Below are 23,000 nucleotides of genomic sequence, written 5' to 3' on the forward strand. Positions count from 1 at the left end.
ATCGTTTTTCTTCGTTTCACAATCGGATTGTACTTTTGTTTCGAAGTGGACGATGCAAAAACATTAAGAAACCAGCAGAACGGGTTGAAAAAAAAAACATACGGGCACACCCAATGCAATGCACGAGCGCACGGTTGTAATTTAAAACTGCATATGCGAATTTATTTACATCTTTAAAATTCCTCAAGTCGCCGAAAGCCGATACGGTCGATCAAGGTGGATCATTATATTATTATTATTTGCCGTCTTGCGACGCCTTTGACGTTGAATGCCTTTGAGGCCGCATTGTAATGTTAGGTACAACGATTGTGTTTGTCTTTCGTCGTCCTTCGTGCGGTGTAATCAGTGTACAATAATATTATTTGCATAGTATTAACACCATGTATTGCTATTGTTTCAGATGACTGCGAGGCGAAAGAAGGAACGCCCTGTCAGAACGGCGTCTGCCTCGACTCCCTTTGCCATTGTAACGACGGCTACGGTGGATGTTCGTGTCAAGTGCCAGGTACGTTTTATTATCATTATTACTATTATTTTATAATACGCGTGGCCGTCATTAATATTGTGCGGTCCGAACATAACGAAATCGACGCTATTGTGTACACATATGTGTATTATGTGTGCGCCTGTTGTTATGTCGTTCAGCATTCGGGGGGGTGACTAAAGCCAGTCAGTCCAGTTAAAAAATAGAGTACCTACCAACCGCTCAACTTTATACCTTTTGTGCGGCCATACTGGTTTTAGTCGCTGTGTTTAGGTACTCCGTTATTGTGTTAGTTTATCTCTTTATATCTTATCTATTACAGACGAAAACGAATGCAAGTATCGGCCGTGCGACGTGTTCGCTCACTGCACCAACAGTCTTGGAAGCTTCGCCTGTACTTGTTTCCCAGGATATGTCGGCGACGGATTTCACTGTCAAGGTAGGTGGTTCACTAGCTGAAGATATAGAAATAAAATACCATATTGCACTTAATGATATCATACAGAGTTGCGCGTGGTGTACTGGCCGGTGGTGCTGTGTATAATTAATCCGGCCAGAGGTTCTTGGCGGAACGCGCAGTGTAAATGGCATCGACCTTGCTCAGGTTGTTTGTCCATTCCTCGGGCCGCCGTCTTCACCCATAGCGTTATTTTATATAACGTACCGTTAGGTTTTTTGAGAATGGCAAAACCGGCTCATTACCCATATTACCAGCAAGACGGCGGTCCGGCGATCGTGTTATCGTCGACAGGTCTTGTTTTGGATTTTTATTATACTATTTCATTACAACAACTGCTCGGCATTAAAAGAAATATATATTCTAATTTAGCCATGGCCGTGTTCGTATTCGATTACAATATTCGTCGCTGTTGGTGTTTTTAACGATGGAATACAACCAAACCTATATTCTAAACCGCCTAAACTGTCTGACTCCGTCGAAAACCTCGGAGAGGATTTGCCAAGTCCCTCCAAGCCCCCCTATATTTTCGCCGCCAATGACCTTAACGGCAATGTATACAAAACAAACGAGCCGAGTGTGTATATTCACTTATTGACGGCGTTGTCGCGTATAATAACAGCCAGTGCAACAATGACGGCAGTTAACACTGACCGATAATGGCCATTTAGATTAAGTACGTGCCATGTTATTCAATACGGTATTATGGGAAAGATGTGTTACGTGATGTAGGGCGCTGACGCCTTGGTGTCATATTTTTCTCAGCGCTGCCCTTGGCCCAAATCCCGTGGGGCGAAAACGCATGGGTTTTTGTTTTTTGATTTTTGTTTGTGTCGAAAACGACAAACAACACCATCAACATCTCGTTTTTTTTTGGCCAAATCAAGATTTACCATTGGCGAATGGTAATCGACACCGATTTTTGACATTTTATGACTTTACTTTGGCAACAAAATCGACAGCGTTACCAAAAAACCTAACGAAAATGTATCCTTATATATTCTTAAACATACTTATATCCATACATCTTTATATCCTTAAATCCTTATGTACCCTTATACATCCTTTTATATCGTATAAGGATACTCGTACAACTCGTCCAACTCCATCTCCACCTCCGAAGCTCCAGCTTCAACTCTAGCCTCAGTTTTGGCTTTCCTGTAGAGCCAAGGGAAACGGGATTGGAAATTCGCTTTTGTATTTGAACCAACCCTAACCGAAGTTTAACCCGTTTGTTTTGCAGATATCAACGAATGCGAGGACCCGGTCATAGCGTCCAGGTGTGTGGAGAACGCCGAATGCTGTAACCTGCCGTCGCATTTCTTGTGCAAGTGCAAGCCCGGTTACACGGGAGACGGCGAAGTCGAGTGCAGAGGTGAGTGCAAGAACCTAATGGCGGATTTTGCATGTGAATCATTTATACACACGCATAATATACCGACAATAAGAACGCGACATTCGTCGTCCGTCGCCGGCTATTGTCTCCGACGGGACTGACAACCGAAAAATTGTGAAACAGTCGTCGACCTTGTTGTGTTGCTGGCTGGTCGTTTCCCATCAATCCGTTTGGAAATCAACGACCGGTCGGCTATGGTTTTGTATACGTGATCGCTTCTCCTCGGATCTCCTTGCGCGCCACAGTTTCCCGGAAACTCCAATTCAACGGGCTTTTCCTAACCGTTTCCGGTGCCATAATGTTGAAATATATTGGTTGACCGAAAACGCAATACTCTAATTTTTAAGTCTTAAACGCAAAATTCACATACAGTTATTAATATATATCATTAATCCGCGTGGGACGAGGAGCGTTGCGAAACAGAGGCGACGTTTACGGTCAGGCGGATCGCTAAAAAAACCTTGACTAATCTTATCGGGCCCACGCGTTAAGACCATTGTCTTACGAGATTACTGATCCATAATTCCTATAATATTATACATCTTATACACGCACACAAATTGTGTGTTGGGCTGGCACAATCTTGCGCATAATATATCTTATGGTAACTGTTTTTTTTAAATTTAATTTGCAGACATTGACGAATGCTCGAGACCGGACGCTTGCGGTAACAACGCCATATGCAGGAACACGCCCGGAAACTATACTTGCGACTGTCAGCAAGGATTCGTGGGAAACCCTTACGACGGGGTAATTATATTAGATGACTTCGATTCGACCCGAGATGTCAATAATAATTAGTAGCCGATAGTGTTCGACCTAACCATTAGGCGCGGCCCGCAAATTCAGCGGGCGAGACGGACAGCTACCGCAATAAGTGCTGGGCTGTAACGGATTATGGTTTTTTTTTTTTACATTTTTTAAATCATAAATTATGTATTTAATTAATTTTACACTCGGCCACAAACCAATGGAGTAGCGGTGAAAAAATAATATGCACAGGGCGATTAACGAAGGACAAGACGCTCAATATCTCATAAAATAGTTATTGCAATAATTGTGTAGTGTTTCGTTTAGAAAGCATTTTGGTTTATGTTATTTTACAAAACATATAAAACAATTACCTTTATTAGTGTTTTCCAGACCTCTGTCGTCTTTTGAAATGGCATCTAACCTTAATCCAACCTAACCTAACCTTAACATTTTAGACTGGAAATAATTTGTTGAAAATGTTGACTGGTCGACAACCAGTTTTGGATAATTACTTTTAAGGTTACTAAAATTTAAAGTAATTACCCAAAACTGGTCATCGACGAGTAAAAAATTTCAACAAATTATACTTAATTTAAAAAGTTAATTAAATGTATATGTTTATATTATAGGTTACCATTTAAATTTTAAAGGTTGATAGAGCTCTGGATTCTTATTGTGAAACAACATAAACTAAAGAGTCTCCTAAAGAAAAACTACAAAACTGCAATAATTATTTTAATAAAAATCTAGCGTCTCCGTCCATAATGAATCACTCTGTATACATTAATGGTTTTGTAATTATTATTAATATATGCGATTACCGTGTATATGTGGCTAAAGGTTAATACTCAGTGGCCGTAATTACAATTAGTATGATTGCTTCAATGCCGCTACTGAATCAATATTTTTAACGCCATTTTATTATCACTATTATACCTATATTATGAATGCTCTTGCATTAGCAGTCGAGGGACGTTTATACAAAATTAAAAAATCATTACAAATACAGCGCACACTCGTCTATACCTATTAGGGATACAAATGGAAAATAAGTGCATCATCTTATACTATTCGCCGTTAATTACTTCACTAACAGTTTAACGAACTCTCAAAGTGATTTAATACCGTTTTTTATTTAGAAAAATAATAATTATTAATTTCCATCACGCTTATAGCCTCGAGGTTAGTAATTAGCGTTTATTAGCACTACTCCGTTAACGGTTTTCAATCGAATTTAATGTTGCGGCTTCGTTAAATATTCTACCGACCGAATTTCGTAATAAGAATAATAAAAATGTAATTTGTGTGAAAATCCAGAAAACCGATGCTATGTAAAAAAAAATTTACATAAAAACTAATCCGAACTAGTTGTTAATAAGAAATACCATTAAGTTTACAATGCGGGGTAGATGGTATCGTAAAATATATAATTGTTTTTGGATAAACTCCAAACACATTAATATCATTCATAAAATATATCAATAAATATATTACCTAACTACGGCTCAGTGAATGAGACTTTTTTCATTCTTTCTTAGTTATTGGTTGGAACAAATTTGATATATATTTTTAAACAATACCATCCCATATGTGTTGTTAAACCCCTACGAACTTAAGATATTGAAATAGTAAATTGTTGGAAAATTTGACTGGTCGACAACCAGTTTTGAATAATTACATTTGCAATTGAGTAACACACAATTAAGGTAAGGTTAGGTTAGATTAGGTTAGGTTATTAGGTTAGGTTTGGTGAGGTTTGGTTAGGTTTGGTTAGGTTTGGTTAGGTTTGGAATTTTGTTAATTTTTAATTTTGTTTTTTTTTTTGTACAAATATTCACAGTGCGTGGACGTTAACGAGTGCAGCTTGCCGAACGCATGCGGGCCCGGTTCTCTGTGCACGAACTTCCCGGGAGGTCATCATTGCGAATGTCCCGAGGGGTATTCTGGCGACGCTTACGGTCCTGGATGTTACGACGTGGACGAGTGCGCTAGATCGCCTTGCGGCAAAGACGCCCAATGTCACAACAGCGAGGGCAGTTTCCGGTGCTCGTGCCCACCAGGGTTCGTCGGCGACCCCTTACACTCATGCAAAGGTACGAGACGATCGCACACGGCCTGACAGGGTTGCTGTACAATAACAATACAAATAATAATATAACATAACAAAAAAACAACCCGTAGAAAATCTTGTCGGCGGTTCATTAACATGTTTAATAAGAAACAAAAAAAACGTAACATTTGCTGATCGTCTAATCGAAACCGCGTGTCGGACACAAGACACATTTCATTTTTAACTGTCATTAGTCAATCAAGTTTTCAACAGAAGTATACGGTTTAATTTTTTTTTTTTTTTTTTATATATAATTCTCATTTGTAATATTGCCACGTCCGTATACCAATGTGAAAACTGTGTTTTTTTATTTCACGCATATTATACTATGTATTTTTATTGAAGATTTTTTTAAAATTTATCAGCAAATGTTTACACCGTTAAATAAAAAAAACTTGTATGTACATAATATTGTTGTTGCCATTTGGCCAAATCCCGCTTGGACTTAACATTTTGACACAAACACAGACTTAGACGAATGCGAATCCTCGCCTTGCGGACCGAATGCAAAGTGCTTGAACGTTATGGGCAACTTCACGTGCGAATGCAACGCAGGATATTTTGGAAATCCACAGGAAGGTTGCGCCGACGTCAACGAGTGCGGCCAGACCAACCCGTGCGGGGTCAACGCCAAATGTATAAACACCCCGGGGTCGTACACTTGCTTGTGCCCCCCAGGGTTTACCGGTTCTGCCAATGAGTATTGTCAAAGTTAGTGTCTTACACGCTTACAAGTATTCACCCTCATAACGCACTTAACACTCAGCTGCCAACGCTTGTGCCGTATTTCCGTGTTGCTTTTTATTAACCTTTGTCGGGCCAATACTCTTGTCTTTTACAATCGTTTTTATTGTATCGAACTGTAAAAATCTTGCGTTTATTTTGTTTTCAGCAAACCGTTTTTTAAATTTTTTTATTGTCATGAATATGTCTTCTGGCTGAGGTATACCGCAGCGAGGGGAGCAGAGACGGGAGAGAGGTATTGTGTCAGACATATTCATGATCCAATGTCTTTCCTTTGAGCAGGGAAGGTCGATTTAATTTTTTTCTATTATTATTTTGCCTCGATATATTTTAGCATTTTTACACCAGTACTTAGCGGAGCATGTACACGACACGTTTGTGTTTCGATAAAGGTAAACCAATTCTTTCTTGATCTGTTGTGTGTGACGCCATTGCATCAAACTTTTGGTATGTACCGAATTATCATTATCGTTTTGGACGTTTTTCTTCACTCACTTTGTAGTTTGTTGTGTACATCTATTGCGTTTTTCCTTCTTTACACACCGTTTGGTTTATTCCAACGCTAATTTATCCATTTTGCGGTAGATATAAACGAATGCGAGTATAGCCCGTGCGGCAACAACAGCGTTTGCACCGATACCATTGGCAGCTATGTGTGTTCTTGCAAAGAAGACTACACGGGCGATCCCATTAAAGGATGTCACGGTAATTTTTCGCTATTACTATTTTCTTTAGTTCTTTTAAAGTAATACTGCCAACCATGTAATTTTTTTTACATTAGACATCGACGAATGTGAAATACTCAACAAACCGTGTGGTCTTCACGCGGTTTGTGAAAATACTAGTCCTGGATTCAACTGTCTTTGCCCTCAAGGATTTTCTGGAAAACCCGACCCAAAAGTGGCCTGTGAACAGGTAAACACTATCCTATTCGATGAAAACTATATTTAACACGGTATTATATACGTTTTTTCGTAGGTCGATGTAACGATTTTGTGCAAGTCCAACTTCGATTGCACCACCAACGCCGAGTGTATCGAAGGCCAGTGCTTTTGTAAAAACGGATTCGAAGCCAAAGGATCGGTGTGTGTCGATGTAGACGAATGTCTCGCCCAACCATGCGGGCCTTACTCGATGTGCCTGAACGTTCCTGGAGGTTTTCACTGTCAATGTCAGTCGGGTTATGTGGGAGCTCCGCCGAGAATTCAATGCAAAGGTATGCTATCCAAAAAGTACCAACGATTGTACATAATGCGAATAATTTATTTTTGTGTTTTCGGATTAAAATTTTAGCTCCTTGCGAAGACGTTAAATGCGGTGCGCACGCTTTTTGTAAGCCAACCGGCCAAGAAGCGTATTGTATATGCGAAGACGGATGGACTTACAACCCGAATGACTTATCCTTGGGATGTGTTGGTAGGTTTCCGTTGTTTATATACTTACTGTCATTATTGTTCAATACAATACAATCATTTGTTTTAAATCACAGACATCGATGAATGCGATAATACAAATGAACCGTTTGGACGATGCGGCGCTAATACTCTTTGCACAAACACACCCGGTGGTTTTGGCTGCCAATGTAAACCCGGTTTTACCGGTAACGCCTTTAAGAAATGCCACGGTAATTATTCAAATAACCGATCGGTTTATGCCTTTATTGTCAATAACACTTACAAACGATTACTGTACTGAATTTTTAGACATAAATGAATGCTCGGACGAAAAGAGTTGCGGCATAAACGCTCTATGTATCAACAAACCGGGTTCGTTCAGTTGCCAATGTCCTGGCGGTTATGTGCCAGACCCGGATCCATTTACCAAATGTGTTAAATCCATTAACTGTACCATCGATAACGATTGCCCGGGAAATTCGGTTTGCAACGGTAAAAGTCGTTGTTATTGTCCAGCGCCAAACGTTGGTGACGAATGTAGACGTAAGTTTTCTCTGCAAATCATACAAACATTTTTTTCAAATTTAAATAATGTTTTCATTTTAGACCCTTGCGAAGACATGTTGTGCGGCCCCAATGCAGAGTGCATGTTACTCAAAGAGAACGCTCAGTGTGTATGTTCAGCCGGATACACTGGAAATTCAAACTCCGGATGTTTCGATATAGACGAGTGTAAAGGCAACCCTTGTGGGACAGGAGCAGTGTGTAATAACGAACCGGGATCTTTTTCGTGTCAATGTCCCGGTGGAACTAACGGAGATCCGTACAGAGAAGGTTGTAGTCAAACTAAAAAATCATCGCAATGCAGTGCGAAATCGCCTTGTCCCGGATCAGAAATTTGTGTAAAGGATGAATTTTTGGGAGAAAGTGTCTGTATTTGCCAAAGAGGTTACATACGAGATCAGAAAACGGGCAAATGCAGAGATGCCAACGAATGCACCGAACTAAGAGACAAACCAGCGTGTGGAATAAATGCGGTTTGTAAGAATCTTCCCGGCAGTTATGAATGCCAGTGTCCACCTGGATTTAACGGGAATCCCTTTTCTAACTGTGAAGGTAACTATTAAAAAAAATATATATATTTATTTCGGCTATCTCCATGCAATAAAATTTGTTTTTTTTCTTAGAATGTACTTCATTAGAATGCCAATGCAGACCACCGTATCAAATTGTAAATGGAGAGTGCACTTTAGCTGGTTGCGACAAAGGCAAATGTCCAACGGGCGCTGAATGCGTTTCAATTGCGGGAGGTGTTAGTTATTGTGCTTGTCCGAAAGGTTATCGGCCCAGGGAAGACGGATCCTGTTATGGTAAGCGTTTAATTGTTAAACGTACTTAAATAGTAAAGATTTAATAAAAAAAAAATAATTTCATTAGATGTCGACGAGTGTGAAGAAAAAATACATACTTGCGGTTATGGTTCTGAGTGTATTAACACACGAGGCTCCTACGAATGTTCATGTCCTCAAGGGTATACAGGAGATGCGTACCGTGGTTGCTCGCGTAGCCAAAAGAAATGTATAAAAGATTCTGACTGCTTAACCAATGAAAATTGTATTCAACCAGGAATTTGTGTTTGTCCGATACCATTTTATACTGATGTGCTCGACAACAATTTGTGCAAAAGTAATAAAGAAACACTACTTTATTTACATTTTATCATGTTTCCTAATGTCACAATATATCAATTAGGTCCTTGTGATCGATTTCCATGCGGTGTCAACGCTCAATGCACGCCTAGCGATCCTCCAAAATGTTTATGTCAACCCGGTTTCAAGGGAGATCCTTTACTCGGCTGTGAGGATGTCGATGAATGCAAAGACAATCCTTGTGCTTTAGGATCGCAATGCATCAACGAAAAAGGACGCTACAAATGCATTTGCCCATTAGGAACTAATGGTGATCCCTACAATCAAGGCTGTGAGTACTCTAGCATTCAACTAGAACACAAAATAATATTATTGCACTTATAATATTATTAAACCCAAACTTGTCTTTCAGGCCTAGGAAAAGAAGCTTCAGAAAGTGAATGTGTGACAAATAACGACTGTGATAATCGACTGACTTGTATCAATGGTGCTTGCACTGATCCGTGTACGGCCTTATCTTGTAACAAAAATTCATATTGTGAGGCGGAAAATCATGCTGCTTGGTGTAGATGTAGTGCCGGCTACGTAGAATCCATTACCGGTAGTTGTGTATCACGTAAGTAAACAAATTAGTGAAATTTCATTTGTACAATCCAAAACAATATTGAAACAAGGTTACTTCTTACAGCATGCGAAGGATTTATTTGCGGACAGGGCGCACAGTGTATATTAACATCACAAGGTCCGACTTGCAAATGTATGGAAGGCTCTATAGGAAATCCGTTTGCGGGTGGATCTTGTAAACCCGACATCTGTTCAAGTTCCAACCCTTGCGCTCCACCGAACGTTTGTGTTGCTGGCCGCTGTAAAGAAAAGTGCCAAGAACATTTTTGTGGTATCGGAGCCAGCTGCAATCCTCAAACAAACAAGTGCGCTTGTAATGCACTTTTTATTGGAGACCCAGACTATCTTTGTATGCCTCGTAAGTACAAAAACAACAAATTTTATAACTCTATTAGTATATGAATAATAAGGATTAATTAAATATGTTTTGATTCCAGCAATAACTATGCCTTCGTGTTTCCCCGGGTGTGGCATCAACGCACATTGTGAATATGATATTTTCGGTGAAAACAAATGTGTTTGCAACCCTGGAAGTATAGGCAATCCTTATGAAGAATGTGATTCCCAGTCTCGAAAGTCTTGTACCAACATAGCATGTGGTACAGGCGCAGTGTGCAAAGACAAATTTAATTCTCTAGATTGTTCTTGTCCGCCAGGGTTTAGAGGAAACCCATATGTTCAATGTATAGGTAAGTACTAATACATTATGTTTTTTATAAAAAAAAAATAATAATTAATGCAAAATTTGATATTCGTTTTTGAGTTTGAAAAGTTCTTTACGCCTTTTTTTAATTTCAGATGTTGATGAATGCTTAATTTCTGCATGTGGAAACAATGCCATATGCATAAACACTGTTGGAAGTTACGATTGTCGTTGTGTTGATGGCTATGTCGGAAATCCGTTTTTGGAATGCTCTCCTAAAATTTCCCAAGTTTGTCAAGATCCTTCGACTTGCCAATGTTCGAAAAACACACCGTGTCCTTCTGGGTAAAAAAAATCGTCTTATTAATATTAGTCACACGGTCAATATTTTGTATTTCATTTTTATTTTATAGTTATTCCTGCAAAAATGGTAAATGCAAAAATCAATGTGAGAATATCCAATGTGGCTTGAGAGCCGGATGTGTCAATGGCAAATGCGTATGCCCTCCTGGAGTAAATGGTGATCCATACGATATAAAAACTGGCTGTGAAGCACAAGGTCAATGTACAAACGATGCTGAATGTCGGGATAATGAAATATGTATCCAATTAAACAAAGAATCTAGAAAGTGTGTTGATGGATGTAGCAAGCTACAATGCGGACCCAACGCAGTTTGTGTAACAAAGGGTCACCGATCCTCGTGCATCTGCAGTGAAGGCTATTTTGGAAATCCCGGGGACTTATATTTGGGCTGTAAATTGGAAAGAGTTGCAGTTAAAGGAGAATGCACTGTAGATAAAGATTGTGCCAAACCTGGTTATGTGTGTTCCACTACACTAGAAGGAACTTCTTCTTGTGTCAGTGCATGTAGTCAAGTAGCATGCGGATCAGAAGAAATTTGTTTATTGAAAGATAATGGATTTCCTGTGTGTTCTTGTCGCCAAGAATTCGTATGGAACCCGATAATATCAAAATGTGAAAAGCCATCGTTACCAGATTGTTCTGAGGACGTAGACTGTAAAGACAATGAATCGTGCAAACCAGATGCATTGGGAGTATTAAAATGTTTTGCAGTTTGCTCAGAAATAACTTGCCCATTCAACTCGATATGTGTAGCTGTTAACCACGAAGGCAATTGTCACTGTATGCCTGGATTTACAGGAAATCCAAATGATAGAAATGGTTGTCAATCATTAAAACGAAGCAGTTGCCAACAAGATGGCGAATGTTTGCCCACCGAAACTTGTTTAGCAGACCCGATAAGTAAATTAAAATCTTGTAAACCAGTTTGCGACCATACAGTGTGTGGTCTACATGCTATATGTGTTGCTAATAATCATGTAGCACAATGCCAGTGTCCTCCTGGTACATTCACCGGTGATCCTTATGACGCAAATGGGTGTAAAGAAGTGTCATGTGTTTACAACGATGACTGTCCTCAGACAAAACTTTGTGACAGACAATCGCATACTTGTATGGACGTATGCAATAAGGACACTTGTGGAGCTAATGCTGTATGTCTCGCCGACGGGCACAAATCAATGTGCCAATGCCCGCCTGGCTTTAACCCAAATCCATTGGCCGAGATATCTTGTAAAGCCATTGAAGTATGCGACGAAACATCATGCCACCCGACTGCTATTTGTGAATCCAATCCGTCATCAGGTTATTTGTGTAAATGTCCACCTGGTTATATCGGCGATGCCTACGCGGAAGGATGTAGAAAAGAAGGATTATGTCCTAATGGAAATATTGATTGTCCGTTGTTGAGCGTATGCAATTTTGGTCGATGCGTTAACCCTTGTGAAAAGTCATGTGGAATAAATACCATTTGTAACATTATCGACAGAAAACCCGTGTGCTCATGCCCCGAGAACTTCGAACCAATTCACGGGGAACCCACAATTGGATGTGTTAGATCGGTTATTAAATGTTTCAACGATTTGGAATGCCAAGGTGGCGTATGCTCTAATGGAGAATGCAAAGGTAAAACTAAAACATTGTATAACATAGTTTCTATGAAGTATCATAACTTAATCGTATGTTTTTAGTCGTTTGTCGAAATGTTGATGATTGTTCAGCTGGGGAGAGGTGTGTACAAAACAAGTGTGAAATTCCATGCGCGGGACATTCTCAATGTATGCCATCTCAAGCATGTGTAAATAGTGTATGCACGATTGGATGTCGTAGCAATAAAGATTGCTCTGGCAACGAGTCATGTATCCATGCGAAATGCCAAAGTAATTTTATTTTAATGATTTGAAATTTTATTCGGCCGTTTGACATTTTTTCTTTTTTCCAATGTAGATCCTTGTAAACGTGACGGTGTGTGCGGGCTAAATTCAAAATGCACCACTGTAGATCATAACGTCATGTGCATTTGCCACAAAGGATTCCAGCCGAATCCGGTCCCCGAAGAATCTTGTATAAGATCAACCACTATTTGTCATAATAATGCACAATGCGGGTTAGGGCAAGATTGCGATGGAAATATATGTAAAGTCGTATGCATGAGCGGGTTAGATTGCGCAGAAGGAGAAAGATGTTCGAATAATAAATGCGAAAAAGTCTGTTTTACGGCCAGCAATTGTTTAACTGGAGAAGTCTGCGTTGAAGGATTATGCAGATTGGGATGTATTTCTGATTCTGATTGTGATTCCAGTCAGATATGTATTGGTAACAAGTGCAGGTAATTTATTGATCGAATGTTATTATTTGCTTTTGCTTGTAAACCACAACAGTTAATAATATTGGTTTTAATATTAGATGCGGTAGTGGCTATGAGAGCTCACCGACTGGCTGTAAAGATGTTGATGAATGTATTCAAAATCCGTGTCATCCGAGTGCAAAATGTCTGAATACACCAGGATCTTTCCAATGTACTTGCTCTGATGGCAAAGTAGGAGATCCTTACACTGAACCGGGTTGTAATAGACCAAATGAATGCAAAAAGCATAATGACTGCGCTACGAGTTTAGCGTGCGTCAGGAGCAAGTGTACTGATTTGTGTAAAGACGCATGTGGAAATAATGCATTATGTCAAATGATCGATCATGTCCCGGCGTGCACTTGTCCGTCCGGATATTTAGGTGATGCATTCGATAAAAATGTTGGATGCTTCAAAGTAGAATGTCTTTCTAACGAGGATTGCCCTAGTGATAAGCTCTGCCAGGCTAACAATTATAAGTGCACAAGTAAGTTATTTTTTAACAGAACTACGTTTTGAATTTAAAATAGTCAACACTAAAATAATATTCAAATTTTTTTTTTACTTTAATTTTAGGTCCGTGCGATTCAATTAATTGTGGCCACGGAAGTTGCAAAGCTCATCAACATAAAGGAATGTGTACTTGCTACAATGGTTATTCGATAAAAGACGGAAAATGCCAAGATGTCGATGAATGCAAACAGAGTCCATGTCACAAAACTGCAATGTGTCGAAATACTCCTGGCTCGTTTACGTGCATTTGCCCAGACGGCTTGTTGGGCAATCCTCATGCCGAAGGTTGCCATAGCCCGAATAGTTGTACCGAAAACAGAGATTGTCCGGAAAGTGCGGTTTGCAATCTGAATAATTGTACAAATCCTTGCGAAGACAGTAAAATGTGTGGCCGTAATGCAGTATGTTCGGTCAAAAATCATGAAATCCAATGTCAATGTCCCTCAAAAAGTCACGGAGACCCAAAGGTTTGTATTCATATACGATATATAATAAAAAAATTTTAAATAATTCATATTTGAATTGATTTTAGGTCGAATGTACAAACGTTGAATGTATCAACAATAACGACTGCGCAATAGGCAAAGCCTGTGTGAGTTCAAAATGTGTGAACCCCTGTTCGGTTTCAAAAGTTTGCGGTGACAATGCCGAGTGCAGTACACAAAACGACGCAGCAAGTTGCAGCTGTAAAGCTGGTTATACTGGCGATCCACACTTAGGGTGTACACCGATATTGTACTGTGCGTCAAACGGTCAATGTCCAACGACTACCAAGTGTAACAACGGCATATGCACACGTAAGGATTAGCAATTAATGTAACGACCTTAAACGGACTTATGTTTTTTTTTACATAAAATCGGTTTTGTTTACAGTTGAATGTAATTTGGCCCGAGATTGTGTCGGCAACGAGCTTTGTATCGGTGGGATATGCCAACCGACTTGTCAGGGCAATGGCAGTTGTCCCGAATTTCAATACTGTCAAAACAACATTTGCGCTCAAGAACTTAGGTGTTTGTCGAACGACGACTGCGACGGTACTAATATGTGTAGAACCAATACAATTGGCCAGGTTAGTAGACAGACTTATAGCACTGTTATTGGTCAATCAATAACTTATTGGCTGAACGCGCTGTCGATTTACAGACACAGTGCATTAACGTTTGCGAAGAAGTGATTTGTGGAAGACACGCTGAATGCACGGCAGTCGACCATCGACCCGTTTGTAACTGTCAACCCGGTTTCCACGGTAATCCAACTGTCGGGTGCCACAAGATCGAATGCTACGAAAACACAGATTGTACGACCGATAAGATATGCGAGGATCACATGTGTAAGATATCGTGTCTAGCCAACAATCCCTGTGGACCAAATGCCTTATGCTCGGCCGAAAACCACAAACAGGTATGAATAATAATAATTCAATAATGGTGGGGTTTTAAACGAATGTAGGTTGTGGAGTGTTAAACCTACAGCGCTTTGATAGGGCTTGAATGAAAGAGGGAGTTGTCAAGTTTTGAATGACTGCCACTAGACGATCCTGTTTGTGTCGCCAGCCTTCATTGTTCCGTTTGTTAAGATGACGTCCCCACAAGAGAAGTGATCGAGTTTGTGAAACGTAATTCAATCGTGACTATAAAACATCTAGTGCCAGTCATTGGAAATTTGACAACTCCTTCTTTCATTTAAATCCTACCAGAGTGCTGGAAGTCCAATACTTCACAACCTACAGCCATTTGAAACCCCACCATTCTTTTTGATACACCCTGTAGTATGACGGAGGAACAATGTCTTATGTGTAAATCGTCTAACGTTTGTTTAGGTATGCTACTGTCAACCGGGCTTTACTGGAGATCCGTACTTTGGTTGCGACGTGTTAGACCTATGCGAAGCGTCGCCTTGTGGGCCAGGGGCGAGATGTGACAATTCCAGAGGTTCTTTCAAATGCTTATGTCCCCTGGGAACGGTCGGAGATCCGTATAAAGACGGTTGCCGTTCACCGGTGGAATGCCAGATAGACGAGGACTGTCCTCCGGCCGCGCATTGCGTTCAAACCAACGGCATTCCAAAATGTCAAGACAATTGCGAAAAAGTAAAATGCGGCCCTAACGCTGAATGTGGAACGTCCACACATTACGGGTCTTGTGTTTGCCATCCGGGTTATCAAGGCGACCCCAATGACTTGAGCGTTGGATGTAGACCGCGAGCAGTGGCTTGTACGTCAAATCAACAATGCCCTAGCAATACGTATTGCTACAACGGTGCTTGTAAATGTAAGTTTTGAAAATAAACCTGTTGATTTTTTTTTTTTTACTTATATTTTTAATAATTTCGTTATAGCGTCTTGTCAATCCGATGCCGAGTGCGGTCTCTCCGAACAATGTTTGCAAGGACAGTGTAACAATCCTTGTGAACGGGAAGGAGCGTGTGGATTAAACTCTTTCTGTAAAGTTCATAACCATGTCAAACATTGTTCGTGTCCTGCGGGATTTACCGGCAGCAGTGAAATAGAATGTGTCCGAAGTATGTTATTGAAATGCACTATCGTTAAAACTATGCGAGATACTATTTGCCTGTTATTTACAGTTCCTGTCGCATGCGAAACCAACGAAAACTGCTACCCGAACAGTACATGTCATCAATCTGTATGTCAACCCGATTGCCAAGCAGACAGTCATTGCGCTCTGAACGAAAAATGTTTTAAAAATCATTGTGCTTGTAAGTTTGTAAACCAAAAATAATTATATACCTAATCATTCCACTAAGCCTTAATAACACTTTCGTTTTCTTTAGTAACATGTCGAGTGGACAATGACTGTTTTTTGGGCCATATTTGTCTGAACAACATGTGTCTGTTCGGATGCAAGTCCAACGATGATTGCGCATCAGTGGAGTCGTGCAGAGACAACGTGTGCACAAATCCGTGTTTGGCCATGCCTTGTGGACCCAATGCCATTTGTACCGTGGCTAACCAAAGAGCCATGTGCTCTTGTCGAACCGGATTTGTTCCTAACCCGACGGCGAAAATAGCTTGTATCAGGACACCGGCGGAACCTTGCAACCAAAACCGCGAATGTCCACCAGGTTATGCGTGCAAAGACGATTCCTGTCAGCCGGTCTGCTCTTCGGATGCCAACTGTCACGGCAATGAAAAATGCGATATTTCGGTATCTATATGTAAACCGCTGTGTCGAAAAGATGACGATTGTAGAAGTGGAGAAATCTGCAACGGGTTAGCGTGCAACGTTGGCTGTAGAAGCGACACCGACTGCCCGGCGGATAAATCTTGCATTAATAACAAATGCAAAGGTAAATAATTTTTAGTCGAATTAAATTCAATATTTTAGTTAATAACGATTAAATTGTCATTGGTCAGATATATGCGAGTCACTTACTGCCTGTGGAGTGAACGCGTTGTGTTCGGTGGCAAACCATCAAAAACAATGTAGCTGCCCGTTATTACTGGAAGGCGACCCTCAGGTTGCTTGCAGATATCCGTTAATTAGTTGTAAAGGAAACGGTGACTGTAGCTCCGGGCAAGCTTGTTATTCTTCTACATGCCAAGCAGTGTGTCACACGTACGTATTGTACACTGTCTATAGATTTCCATTGGTTGTATTGTATTCGTTTAGTAACGGTATTGCAATCAATGATAATTTCAGAGATTCGGAGTGTTTATCCGACGAACGATGCCACAACGGAATTTGCAAAGCTGTGTGCAATTCAGACACTAAATGCAGTCCAAATCAGATATGCGAAAACCGTCTGTGCATTGGAGGATGTCGCAGTGACACGTCTTGTCCCGACAACCAAGCTTGTATAGACAGACAATGTAGAGGTATATATAAACGTTTAAATATTTGTATAGATAAAATATTTGATACGATTATTTATAAATATCCCCGATGCGTTTCCCAGCTCCTTGCGACAATTCAACAACGTGTGGCCCTTGTGCCGAGTGTCAAGTCATCAACCACGGAGTCCAGTGTAGTTGCTCGAACGGTTTCTACGGAAACCCATTGATCGGATGTTCCAAGCCCTCTTTGAAATGTGATGGGACCTGCCCTTGTGATCTAGAATCTGGATACTGCATTAAACGTTGTTCCGCCAACAGAGACTGCTCGTGTGGAGAAATTTGTCACAAGGACAGGTGTACGGCTAAATGTAGCACCAGTGCCAATTGCCAATCGGTAATAATTTTACTACTCTTCTTTTTCATCATCGCCTTACCTAGTCCTACACATCCATAGAGCTCGATCTTACCCCAGCTATCCTCATATCACTCTCTATTCCGCCTATCCATCTTTTCTTCGATCACCCCTTCCTCTTTTTCCCTCTAAATTCATCTTCATCACAACTCTCACTGCCTCTCCTTATTTTCTCTCATTTCCCCCACAATTTATACAACTCCTAGACGCCCCCTTATGTGTTCATTTCTTATTCTATGCTCCCTGGTCACTCCACTCATCCATTTCATCCTCTGTTCAGTTTTCTTGTCTACTGCCCAACATTCCGACACATATAACATTGCTGGCCTCACTACCGTCCTTTAAAATTTACCTTTCAATTTCATAGACATCCTTCTGTCACACAAAAAACCTGACGTTCCCCTCCACTATATAGCCAAATAATTCTGGTATTAAAATTCTGAATTTTTTATTTATGTTTTCAACTCAGGGTCACATATGCTCGAACGGTTTGTGTATCGTCGGATGCCGATCGAACGCGGATTGCACGACAGAACGTTCTTGCCAAAACGGCAACTGCAAAAACCCATGCGATGCGCCGGATGTGCACTGTGGGAAAAATTCTGAATGTCGCGTTATCGACCACAGAGCCGTGTGCATGTGCCCCGACGGATACCAAGGCGAACCCAACATAGAATGCTCGAGATATTCATGCGCCAGAGACGAAGACTGTGAAACGAACAAAAAATGTGGACCGGATCAAGTGTGCAGGAATCCTTGTCTGGAACCAGGAGCTTGCGGTTCAAACGCTCAGTGTAGAGTGCTAAATAAATTGGCGTATTGTACTTGCCCGCTTGGATACTACGGAAACGCTCAGCTAGAATGTAAACCTGGTAAATATCGTGTGAAAGTCCCGCAAAAAGTACTTCATTAGCATAATGACTGTTTTTGTTTGTTTATAAAAAAAAATTGCGAATACCGCACATATAATACACGAGTAATTGTCAACGGTGACGCCTCGTTAAAAATGAAAGTTTTTTTGAAACGTAACTTTTGTTTTGTGCATAGAATAAAAACTGGCTAGTGCGAAATTATTGTGACAACTTGTGCATAATCTTTTAACTTATCTGTTTTTTAAGGAACTGCTGATAAATGCGCTTCCAATCCGTGCGGCCAGAACAGCCGTTGCAAAGACATTCCCGGAGGCTTTGAGTGTCTATGTCCTGCCGGCTGTACCGGCGATCCGAGTAAACGGTGCGTGTGCGACACAGCCCAACAGAGGTCCGACCCTTGTAGGAACGTCGTGTGCGGTAAAAACGCACTCTGTCAGCCGGTCAACGACCAAGAAGCCAAGTGCTATTGCTCGACGGAATTCCCCGTGGGAAACCCTTACGTACAATGTAAGTATACAAGCTTAAACGCAAATCGTTGTCATCATTTTTTGCGTAAAAAATTGTCCATTTCATTGATATTCTTCAATCGCAAAGATAAAACAAATCAATGTATAGCCATTTCCTCATATCCCTGGGTAGGTATGACAGCATTGTCTGTTAAAGGGCGATTTTTAAAGATCAAAATACCATTCGATCAATTAGACCTGTCCCAGCATTGGTACCAACGAAGTACCCAGTAACCTAACCTCACTGCGTTCCCTCTGAAATCAACCATGACGTTGACTTTGTCTGGGAAGCAGTCTATTATCAGTGAAAACGTGGGGGTGAGGTAATACTGGCTTGTGGCTTTCACTCACAACACTCCCTTGTCAATTCATATCAACCAGGTAGTCACAGTTTTCATGGAAATCCTCCCTCCCCTGGAATTGAGTTTATTTGGACCCTCTTTGGATTTTGACCTTTGAAGTGACGACGAAGAGGACGATTGATCCATTTTTGATTGTGTTTCAGGCGATTCGAAAAAATTACCATCCGATTGCCGTACCAACGGCTGTGGAAAAGGCGCTAGTTGTTTGTTGAAAGCCAAACAGTATGTCTGTCAGTGTCCGCCGGGCACGACGGGTAACCCGCAGAAAGAGTGCGCTAAAGGTAAGTGCTCGAAAAGTTAATCTTTTTTTTTTAAAAAATTTTTAAACGTTATTTAGGCTACACTGCTATCAGTGTGTATCGATCGACGCAAAAGTCAATTTTAGCGTTAATTTTCAGAAGAAAATAATATGTTTTATAGTGTACATATTATATACACGGCCGCGGATCGACTGTACCTATTTTGTAGATAGATCAAAATGCATGAACTTTTTAGATACGGCTTTTGTAAATATTTACATATTTTATACGTGTAGCGTTTTAAATTTTGCCGCCAACACCTTTGGTTTGTGTAGTTGATTTTGAATTCTTAATTGTTTACCTGTTTTGCTGTACCTATACTTGTGTTAACCGTGAAAGTATGAACAGTTTCCCTCAATCTGGAAATTTCCAATTTCAATCATCGAAACCGCTCGAAATTCCTATAAACACGTCTTTTTTTTTTCTCTAAAAATATAATCACCAAATCTCTCCTAAAAATTAAAAAATATGTTTTTTCTAGCGTTAATGTACCTATTCTAAAATTGATGTGTAAATATATCTATCAACCTATATATATATTTATATCAACACATATACTTATGTTTATAAATATATATATAATCGATGTTCAGATTGGAGGGAACTGTGAAAGCGTACTATACTCACACGTTTAACCTAAACAATATAATTATTGTCGTCTTTTTATCGTGCACGAAGTGTGATTTGCTTAAAACGTATTATTACATATTGTAATTGAAAGTCACGTTTGGTTTGTTGAAACGGTTTGCTGCTTGGGCGTACTTAAAATATGGCATGTTGTGAGAATATATTCTTTCACAGTTCTTTCCCTTGAAACGTATACGATAACAAAAATGTTGGCTGGATACACGAGTAAATGGGCTTTCTTTTCCGCCATAAGATTAATATGTTCTATTGACATTCCACCCCTCTTTTTGGCTAAGACCCAATTTCCCTAGCTCAGGGTCCAGTTCGCTTAGGAGACTGTCCAAGATTCTATCTGCTCGACAACTAATCCATTAAATTATGTATTTTAACGTTTATATGCTGATGATTTACTCATTTACTATATTTATTTACTTCTTGATTCGATATTTTACTCGTTTATTCGATTTATCAATATGATAACGTTGTTAGGATTTAGTCATTTGAGAAAAAGGTTAAGATTTTTAGGGTCACGCTAATGTTTTTTAGTTTTCTCAGTTATTCATTATTCTTTTACACGACTTATGTACTAATTATCTCGATATCTTTACTATAGTAAGTATAACTTACTACTTATATATAACTAGTATAACTTTTACTTAAATAGTTTAATCGATTTGTTTACTTATTTACCCGATTTATTTACTTATTAGTCTATTTATTTACTCGTTTTCTTACTTTATTTACTTATAACTATATACATTTACTTGTTTACACGATTTGTTTACTCATTTACCATATTTATTTACTTGTTGACTCGATATTTTACTTACTATAATTTTTTTATCGGCCATTTGAGAAAACGATTAAGATTTTTAGGGTCACGCTAAATTACTTTAGTTTTCTCAATTTTTTTAATTATTTGTTTACACCATTTATATACAAATTTTTTCGATTTCTTTATTTACTATAATTTTTACTTGAATAGTTTATTCGATTTATTTACCCGATTCGTTTACTTATAACTATATTCATTTACTTATTTACTCGATTCCTTTACTCATTACTCTATTTATTCACTCGTTAACTGGATTTATTTAACAAAGCCTAAACAAATACTAATGGGCTTGTAAATTTCCAGCTCCAACTGGAAAACCTCACGAATTTTTTTCATCGAATAAATAAAGCGAGCTCTCAATTGACAATAATAATTATGGAGTAATTAAGAGTTATAATTCTCAAGTGAATTTGTTTTTTTTTTCAAATATAGCAATCGTGTCCAGCCAACACGTCCGTCGTATACACGTGTACATATGCTTTACCTACTATTGTGTTCTGACATTATATTATACTGTTATTTTTTTCTATGACGCGTTTCGCCAGCTGTCGAATGCGCCGACGACGGTCAGTGTACAAACGAAAAGACGTGCATCGACGGACGTTGCGTCGACGTGTGTAACGTGAGAGACGCTTGCGGCTTGAACGCGCTGTGCCGGCCGGTATTGCACAGGGCCCAGTGCTCGTGCCCGGAATGTCACTGGGGCGAGCCTACTGTTGCCTGTTTGCCGGAACCGGGGGGTTGTGTGCGGGCCGGAAACGACGCGATGGCCGTGGCCACCACGGCGGCGACCGCGTCGGCGGCGTGCTCGTCGGACGCGGAATGCCCGGCGTCCCTGACGTGCGCGTCCGGCCTGTGCCGGGATCCCTGCGAGCGGGTGGCGTGCGACGGGCCCGGCAAGACGTGCGTGGCCCGCAACCACCGGGCCCGTTGCGTGTGCGCGCACGGTTTCGCCGTCAACGAAATGGGCGAGTTGTCGTGCGCGCCGGCCAAACGGGAGTGCCGCGCCGACGACGATTGCGGCCCGCACTTGCGGTGCACGGCCCACGGCCGGTGCCGGAACCCGTGCGAGGACAATGGGCCTTGCGCCGCCGACAAGAAGTGTCTCGTCCTCGACCGGCGGCCCGTGTGTGTGTGCGCCGACAATTGCGCACCCACCGCGTCCATGTGTCTCCGGGACGCCGGCTGCCCGGAGCACATGGGCTGCGTTAACTTTGCGTGCGTCGACCCGTGCGCAAATTTCACGTGTCCGGCAAACGCGACCTGCACGGTACAAGCACATAAGGCCGTGTGCAAGCAATGTCCGGCCGGCCACGGCGCCGATTCAATGTCGGGCTGTCCGAAAGGTAAATGTACAAAAAAAAAATATAGATTTCTAAGTTTTGGATGATGTGCTGATGCGTGCGTGCGTTAGCGCCGCCACCGCGGGCCGGTCGTTGTGCGAAAAGGCCAACGACGGTATCGCGTGTGGCGCGCAAAACGTTTTGTCAACGCGATTGTTGCGCGCGGACGTTTTGCGCGCCATCCCCTTCGGGTCGGGTACGGTGGTCGCTGCCTGGCTTTGCCACGAACCGATGTCGTTTTCGTGGCGCTTCACCGCCTGCGCATGTGGGACGCACGCGGTGCACCGGTTGCGTTCTGTGACGCATGCGAAGCGCATTGGGGTCGCGTTGCTTTTGCGATGCGGCCCCGGTGCGTTTCGGTCATACGAATCGATACAATATTTTCATTACAATCATAAACGCTATTGTCGACGATGAACGTGCATGTTACGCTTCGTCGACTGTCATATTGTTCATATTATGTTGCGTCCATTAA

General features: G+C 40.9%; 1 protein-coding gene across 2 annotated transcripts in view; it reads left to right on the forward strand.

The window, feature by feature from the left end:
- Positions 1 to 23,000, forward strand: part of LOC126833224 (uncharacterized) — a 120,197-nt gene that overhangs the window by 30,988 nt on the left and 66,209 nt on the right. For both annotated transcript variants that reach the window (XM_050564421.1, XM_050564422.1), the window contains exons 4-42: positions 401 to 505; positions 807 to 923; positions 2,185 to 2,316; positions 2,972 to 3,087; positions 4,931 to 5,183; positions 5,669 to 5,911; positions 6,530 to 6,649; positions 6,726 to 6,859; positions 6,923 to 7,160; positions 7,238 to 7,360; positions 7,434 to 7,568; positions 7,648 to 7,881; positions 7,945 to 8,454; positions 8,526 to 8,708; positions 8,776 to 9,024; positions 9,091 to 9,318; positions 9,400 to 9,603; positions 9,676 to 9,969; positions 10,049 to 10,300; positions 10,410 to 10,599; positions 10,668 to 12,241; positions 12,307 to 12,495; positions 12,563 to 12,944; positions 13,022 to 13,449; positions 13,539 to 13,942; positions 14,008 to 14,272; positions 14,349 to 14,545; positions 14,620 to 14,877; positions 15,296 to 15,746; positions 15,814 to 15,996; positions 16,060 to 16,191; positions 16,267 to 16,782; positions 16,850 to 17,051; positions 17,136 to 17,311; positions 17,392 to 17,663; positions 18,151 to 18,553; positions 18,800 to 19,060; positions 19,565 to 19,702; positions 21,728 to 22,528. In XM_050564421.1, coding sequence (XP_050420378.1) covers positions 401 to 505; positions 807 to 923; positions 2,185 to 2,316; positions 2,972 to 3,087; positions 4,931 to 5,183; positions 5,669 to 5,911; positions 6,530 to 6,649; positions 6,726 to 6,859; positions 6,923 to 7,160; positions 7,238 to 7,360; positions 7,434 to 7,568; positions 7,648 to 7,881; positions 7,945 to 8,454; positions 8,526 to 8,708; positions 8,776 to 9,024; positions 9,091 to 9,318; positions 9,400 to 9,603; positions 9,676 to 9,969; positions 10,049 to 10,300; positions 10,410 to 10,599; positions 10,668 to 12,241; positions 12,307 to 12,495; positions 12,563 to 12,944; positions 13,022 to 13,449; positions 13,539 to 13,942; positions 14,008 to 14,272; positions 14,349 to 14,545; positions 14,620 to 14,877; positions 15,296 to 15,746; positions 15,814 to 15,996; positions 16,060 to 16,191; positions 16,267 to 16,782; positions 16,850 to 17,051; positions 17,136 to 17,311; positions 17,392 to 17,663; positions 18,151 to 18,553; positions 18,800 to 19,060; positions 19,565 to 19,702; positions 21,728 to 22,528 — 11,292 coding nt within the window. The remainder of the gene's footprint in view (positions 1 to 400; positions 506 to 806; positions 924 to 2,184; positions 2,317 to 2,971; positions 3,088 to 4,930; positions 5,184 to 5,668; positions 5,912 to 6,529; positions 6,650 to 6,725; positions 6,860 to 6,922; positions 7,161 to 7,237; positions 7,361 to 7,433; positions 7,569 to 7,647; positions 7,882 to 7,944; positions 8,455 to 8,525; positions 8,709 to 8,775; positions 9,025 to 9,090; positions 9,319 to 9,399; positions 9,604 to 9,675; positions 9,970 to 10,048; positions 10,301 to 10,409; positions 10,600 to 10,667; positions 12,242 to 12,306; positions 12,496 to 12,562; positions 12,945 to 13,021; positions 13,450 to 13,538; positions 13,943 to 14,007; positions 14,273 to 14,348; positions 14,546 to 14,619; positions 14,878 to 15,295; positions 15,747 to 15,813; positions 15,997 to 16,059; positions 16,192 to 16,266; positions 16,783 to 16,849; positions 17,052 to 17,135; positions 17,312 to 17,391; positions 17,664 to 18,150; positions 18,554 to 18,799; positions 19,061 to 19,564; positions 19,703 to 21,727; positions 22,529 to 23,000) is intronic.

The sequence above is a fragment of the Adelges cooleyi genome, unplaced genomic scaffold (genome assembly GCF_023614345.1).
Source record: "Adelges cooleyi isolate 19-005CV unplaced genomic scaffold, UGA_ACOO_1.1 ACOO_flye_CR_arks_rails_tigmint_CR_PRNA_2, whole genome shotgun sequence".
In the NCBI taxonomy this organism is placed as follows: Eukaryota; Metazoa; Arthropoda; class Insecta; order Hemiptera; family Adelgidae; genus Adelges; species Adelges cooleyi.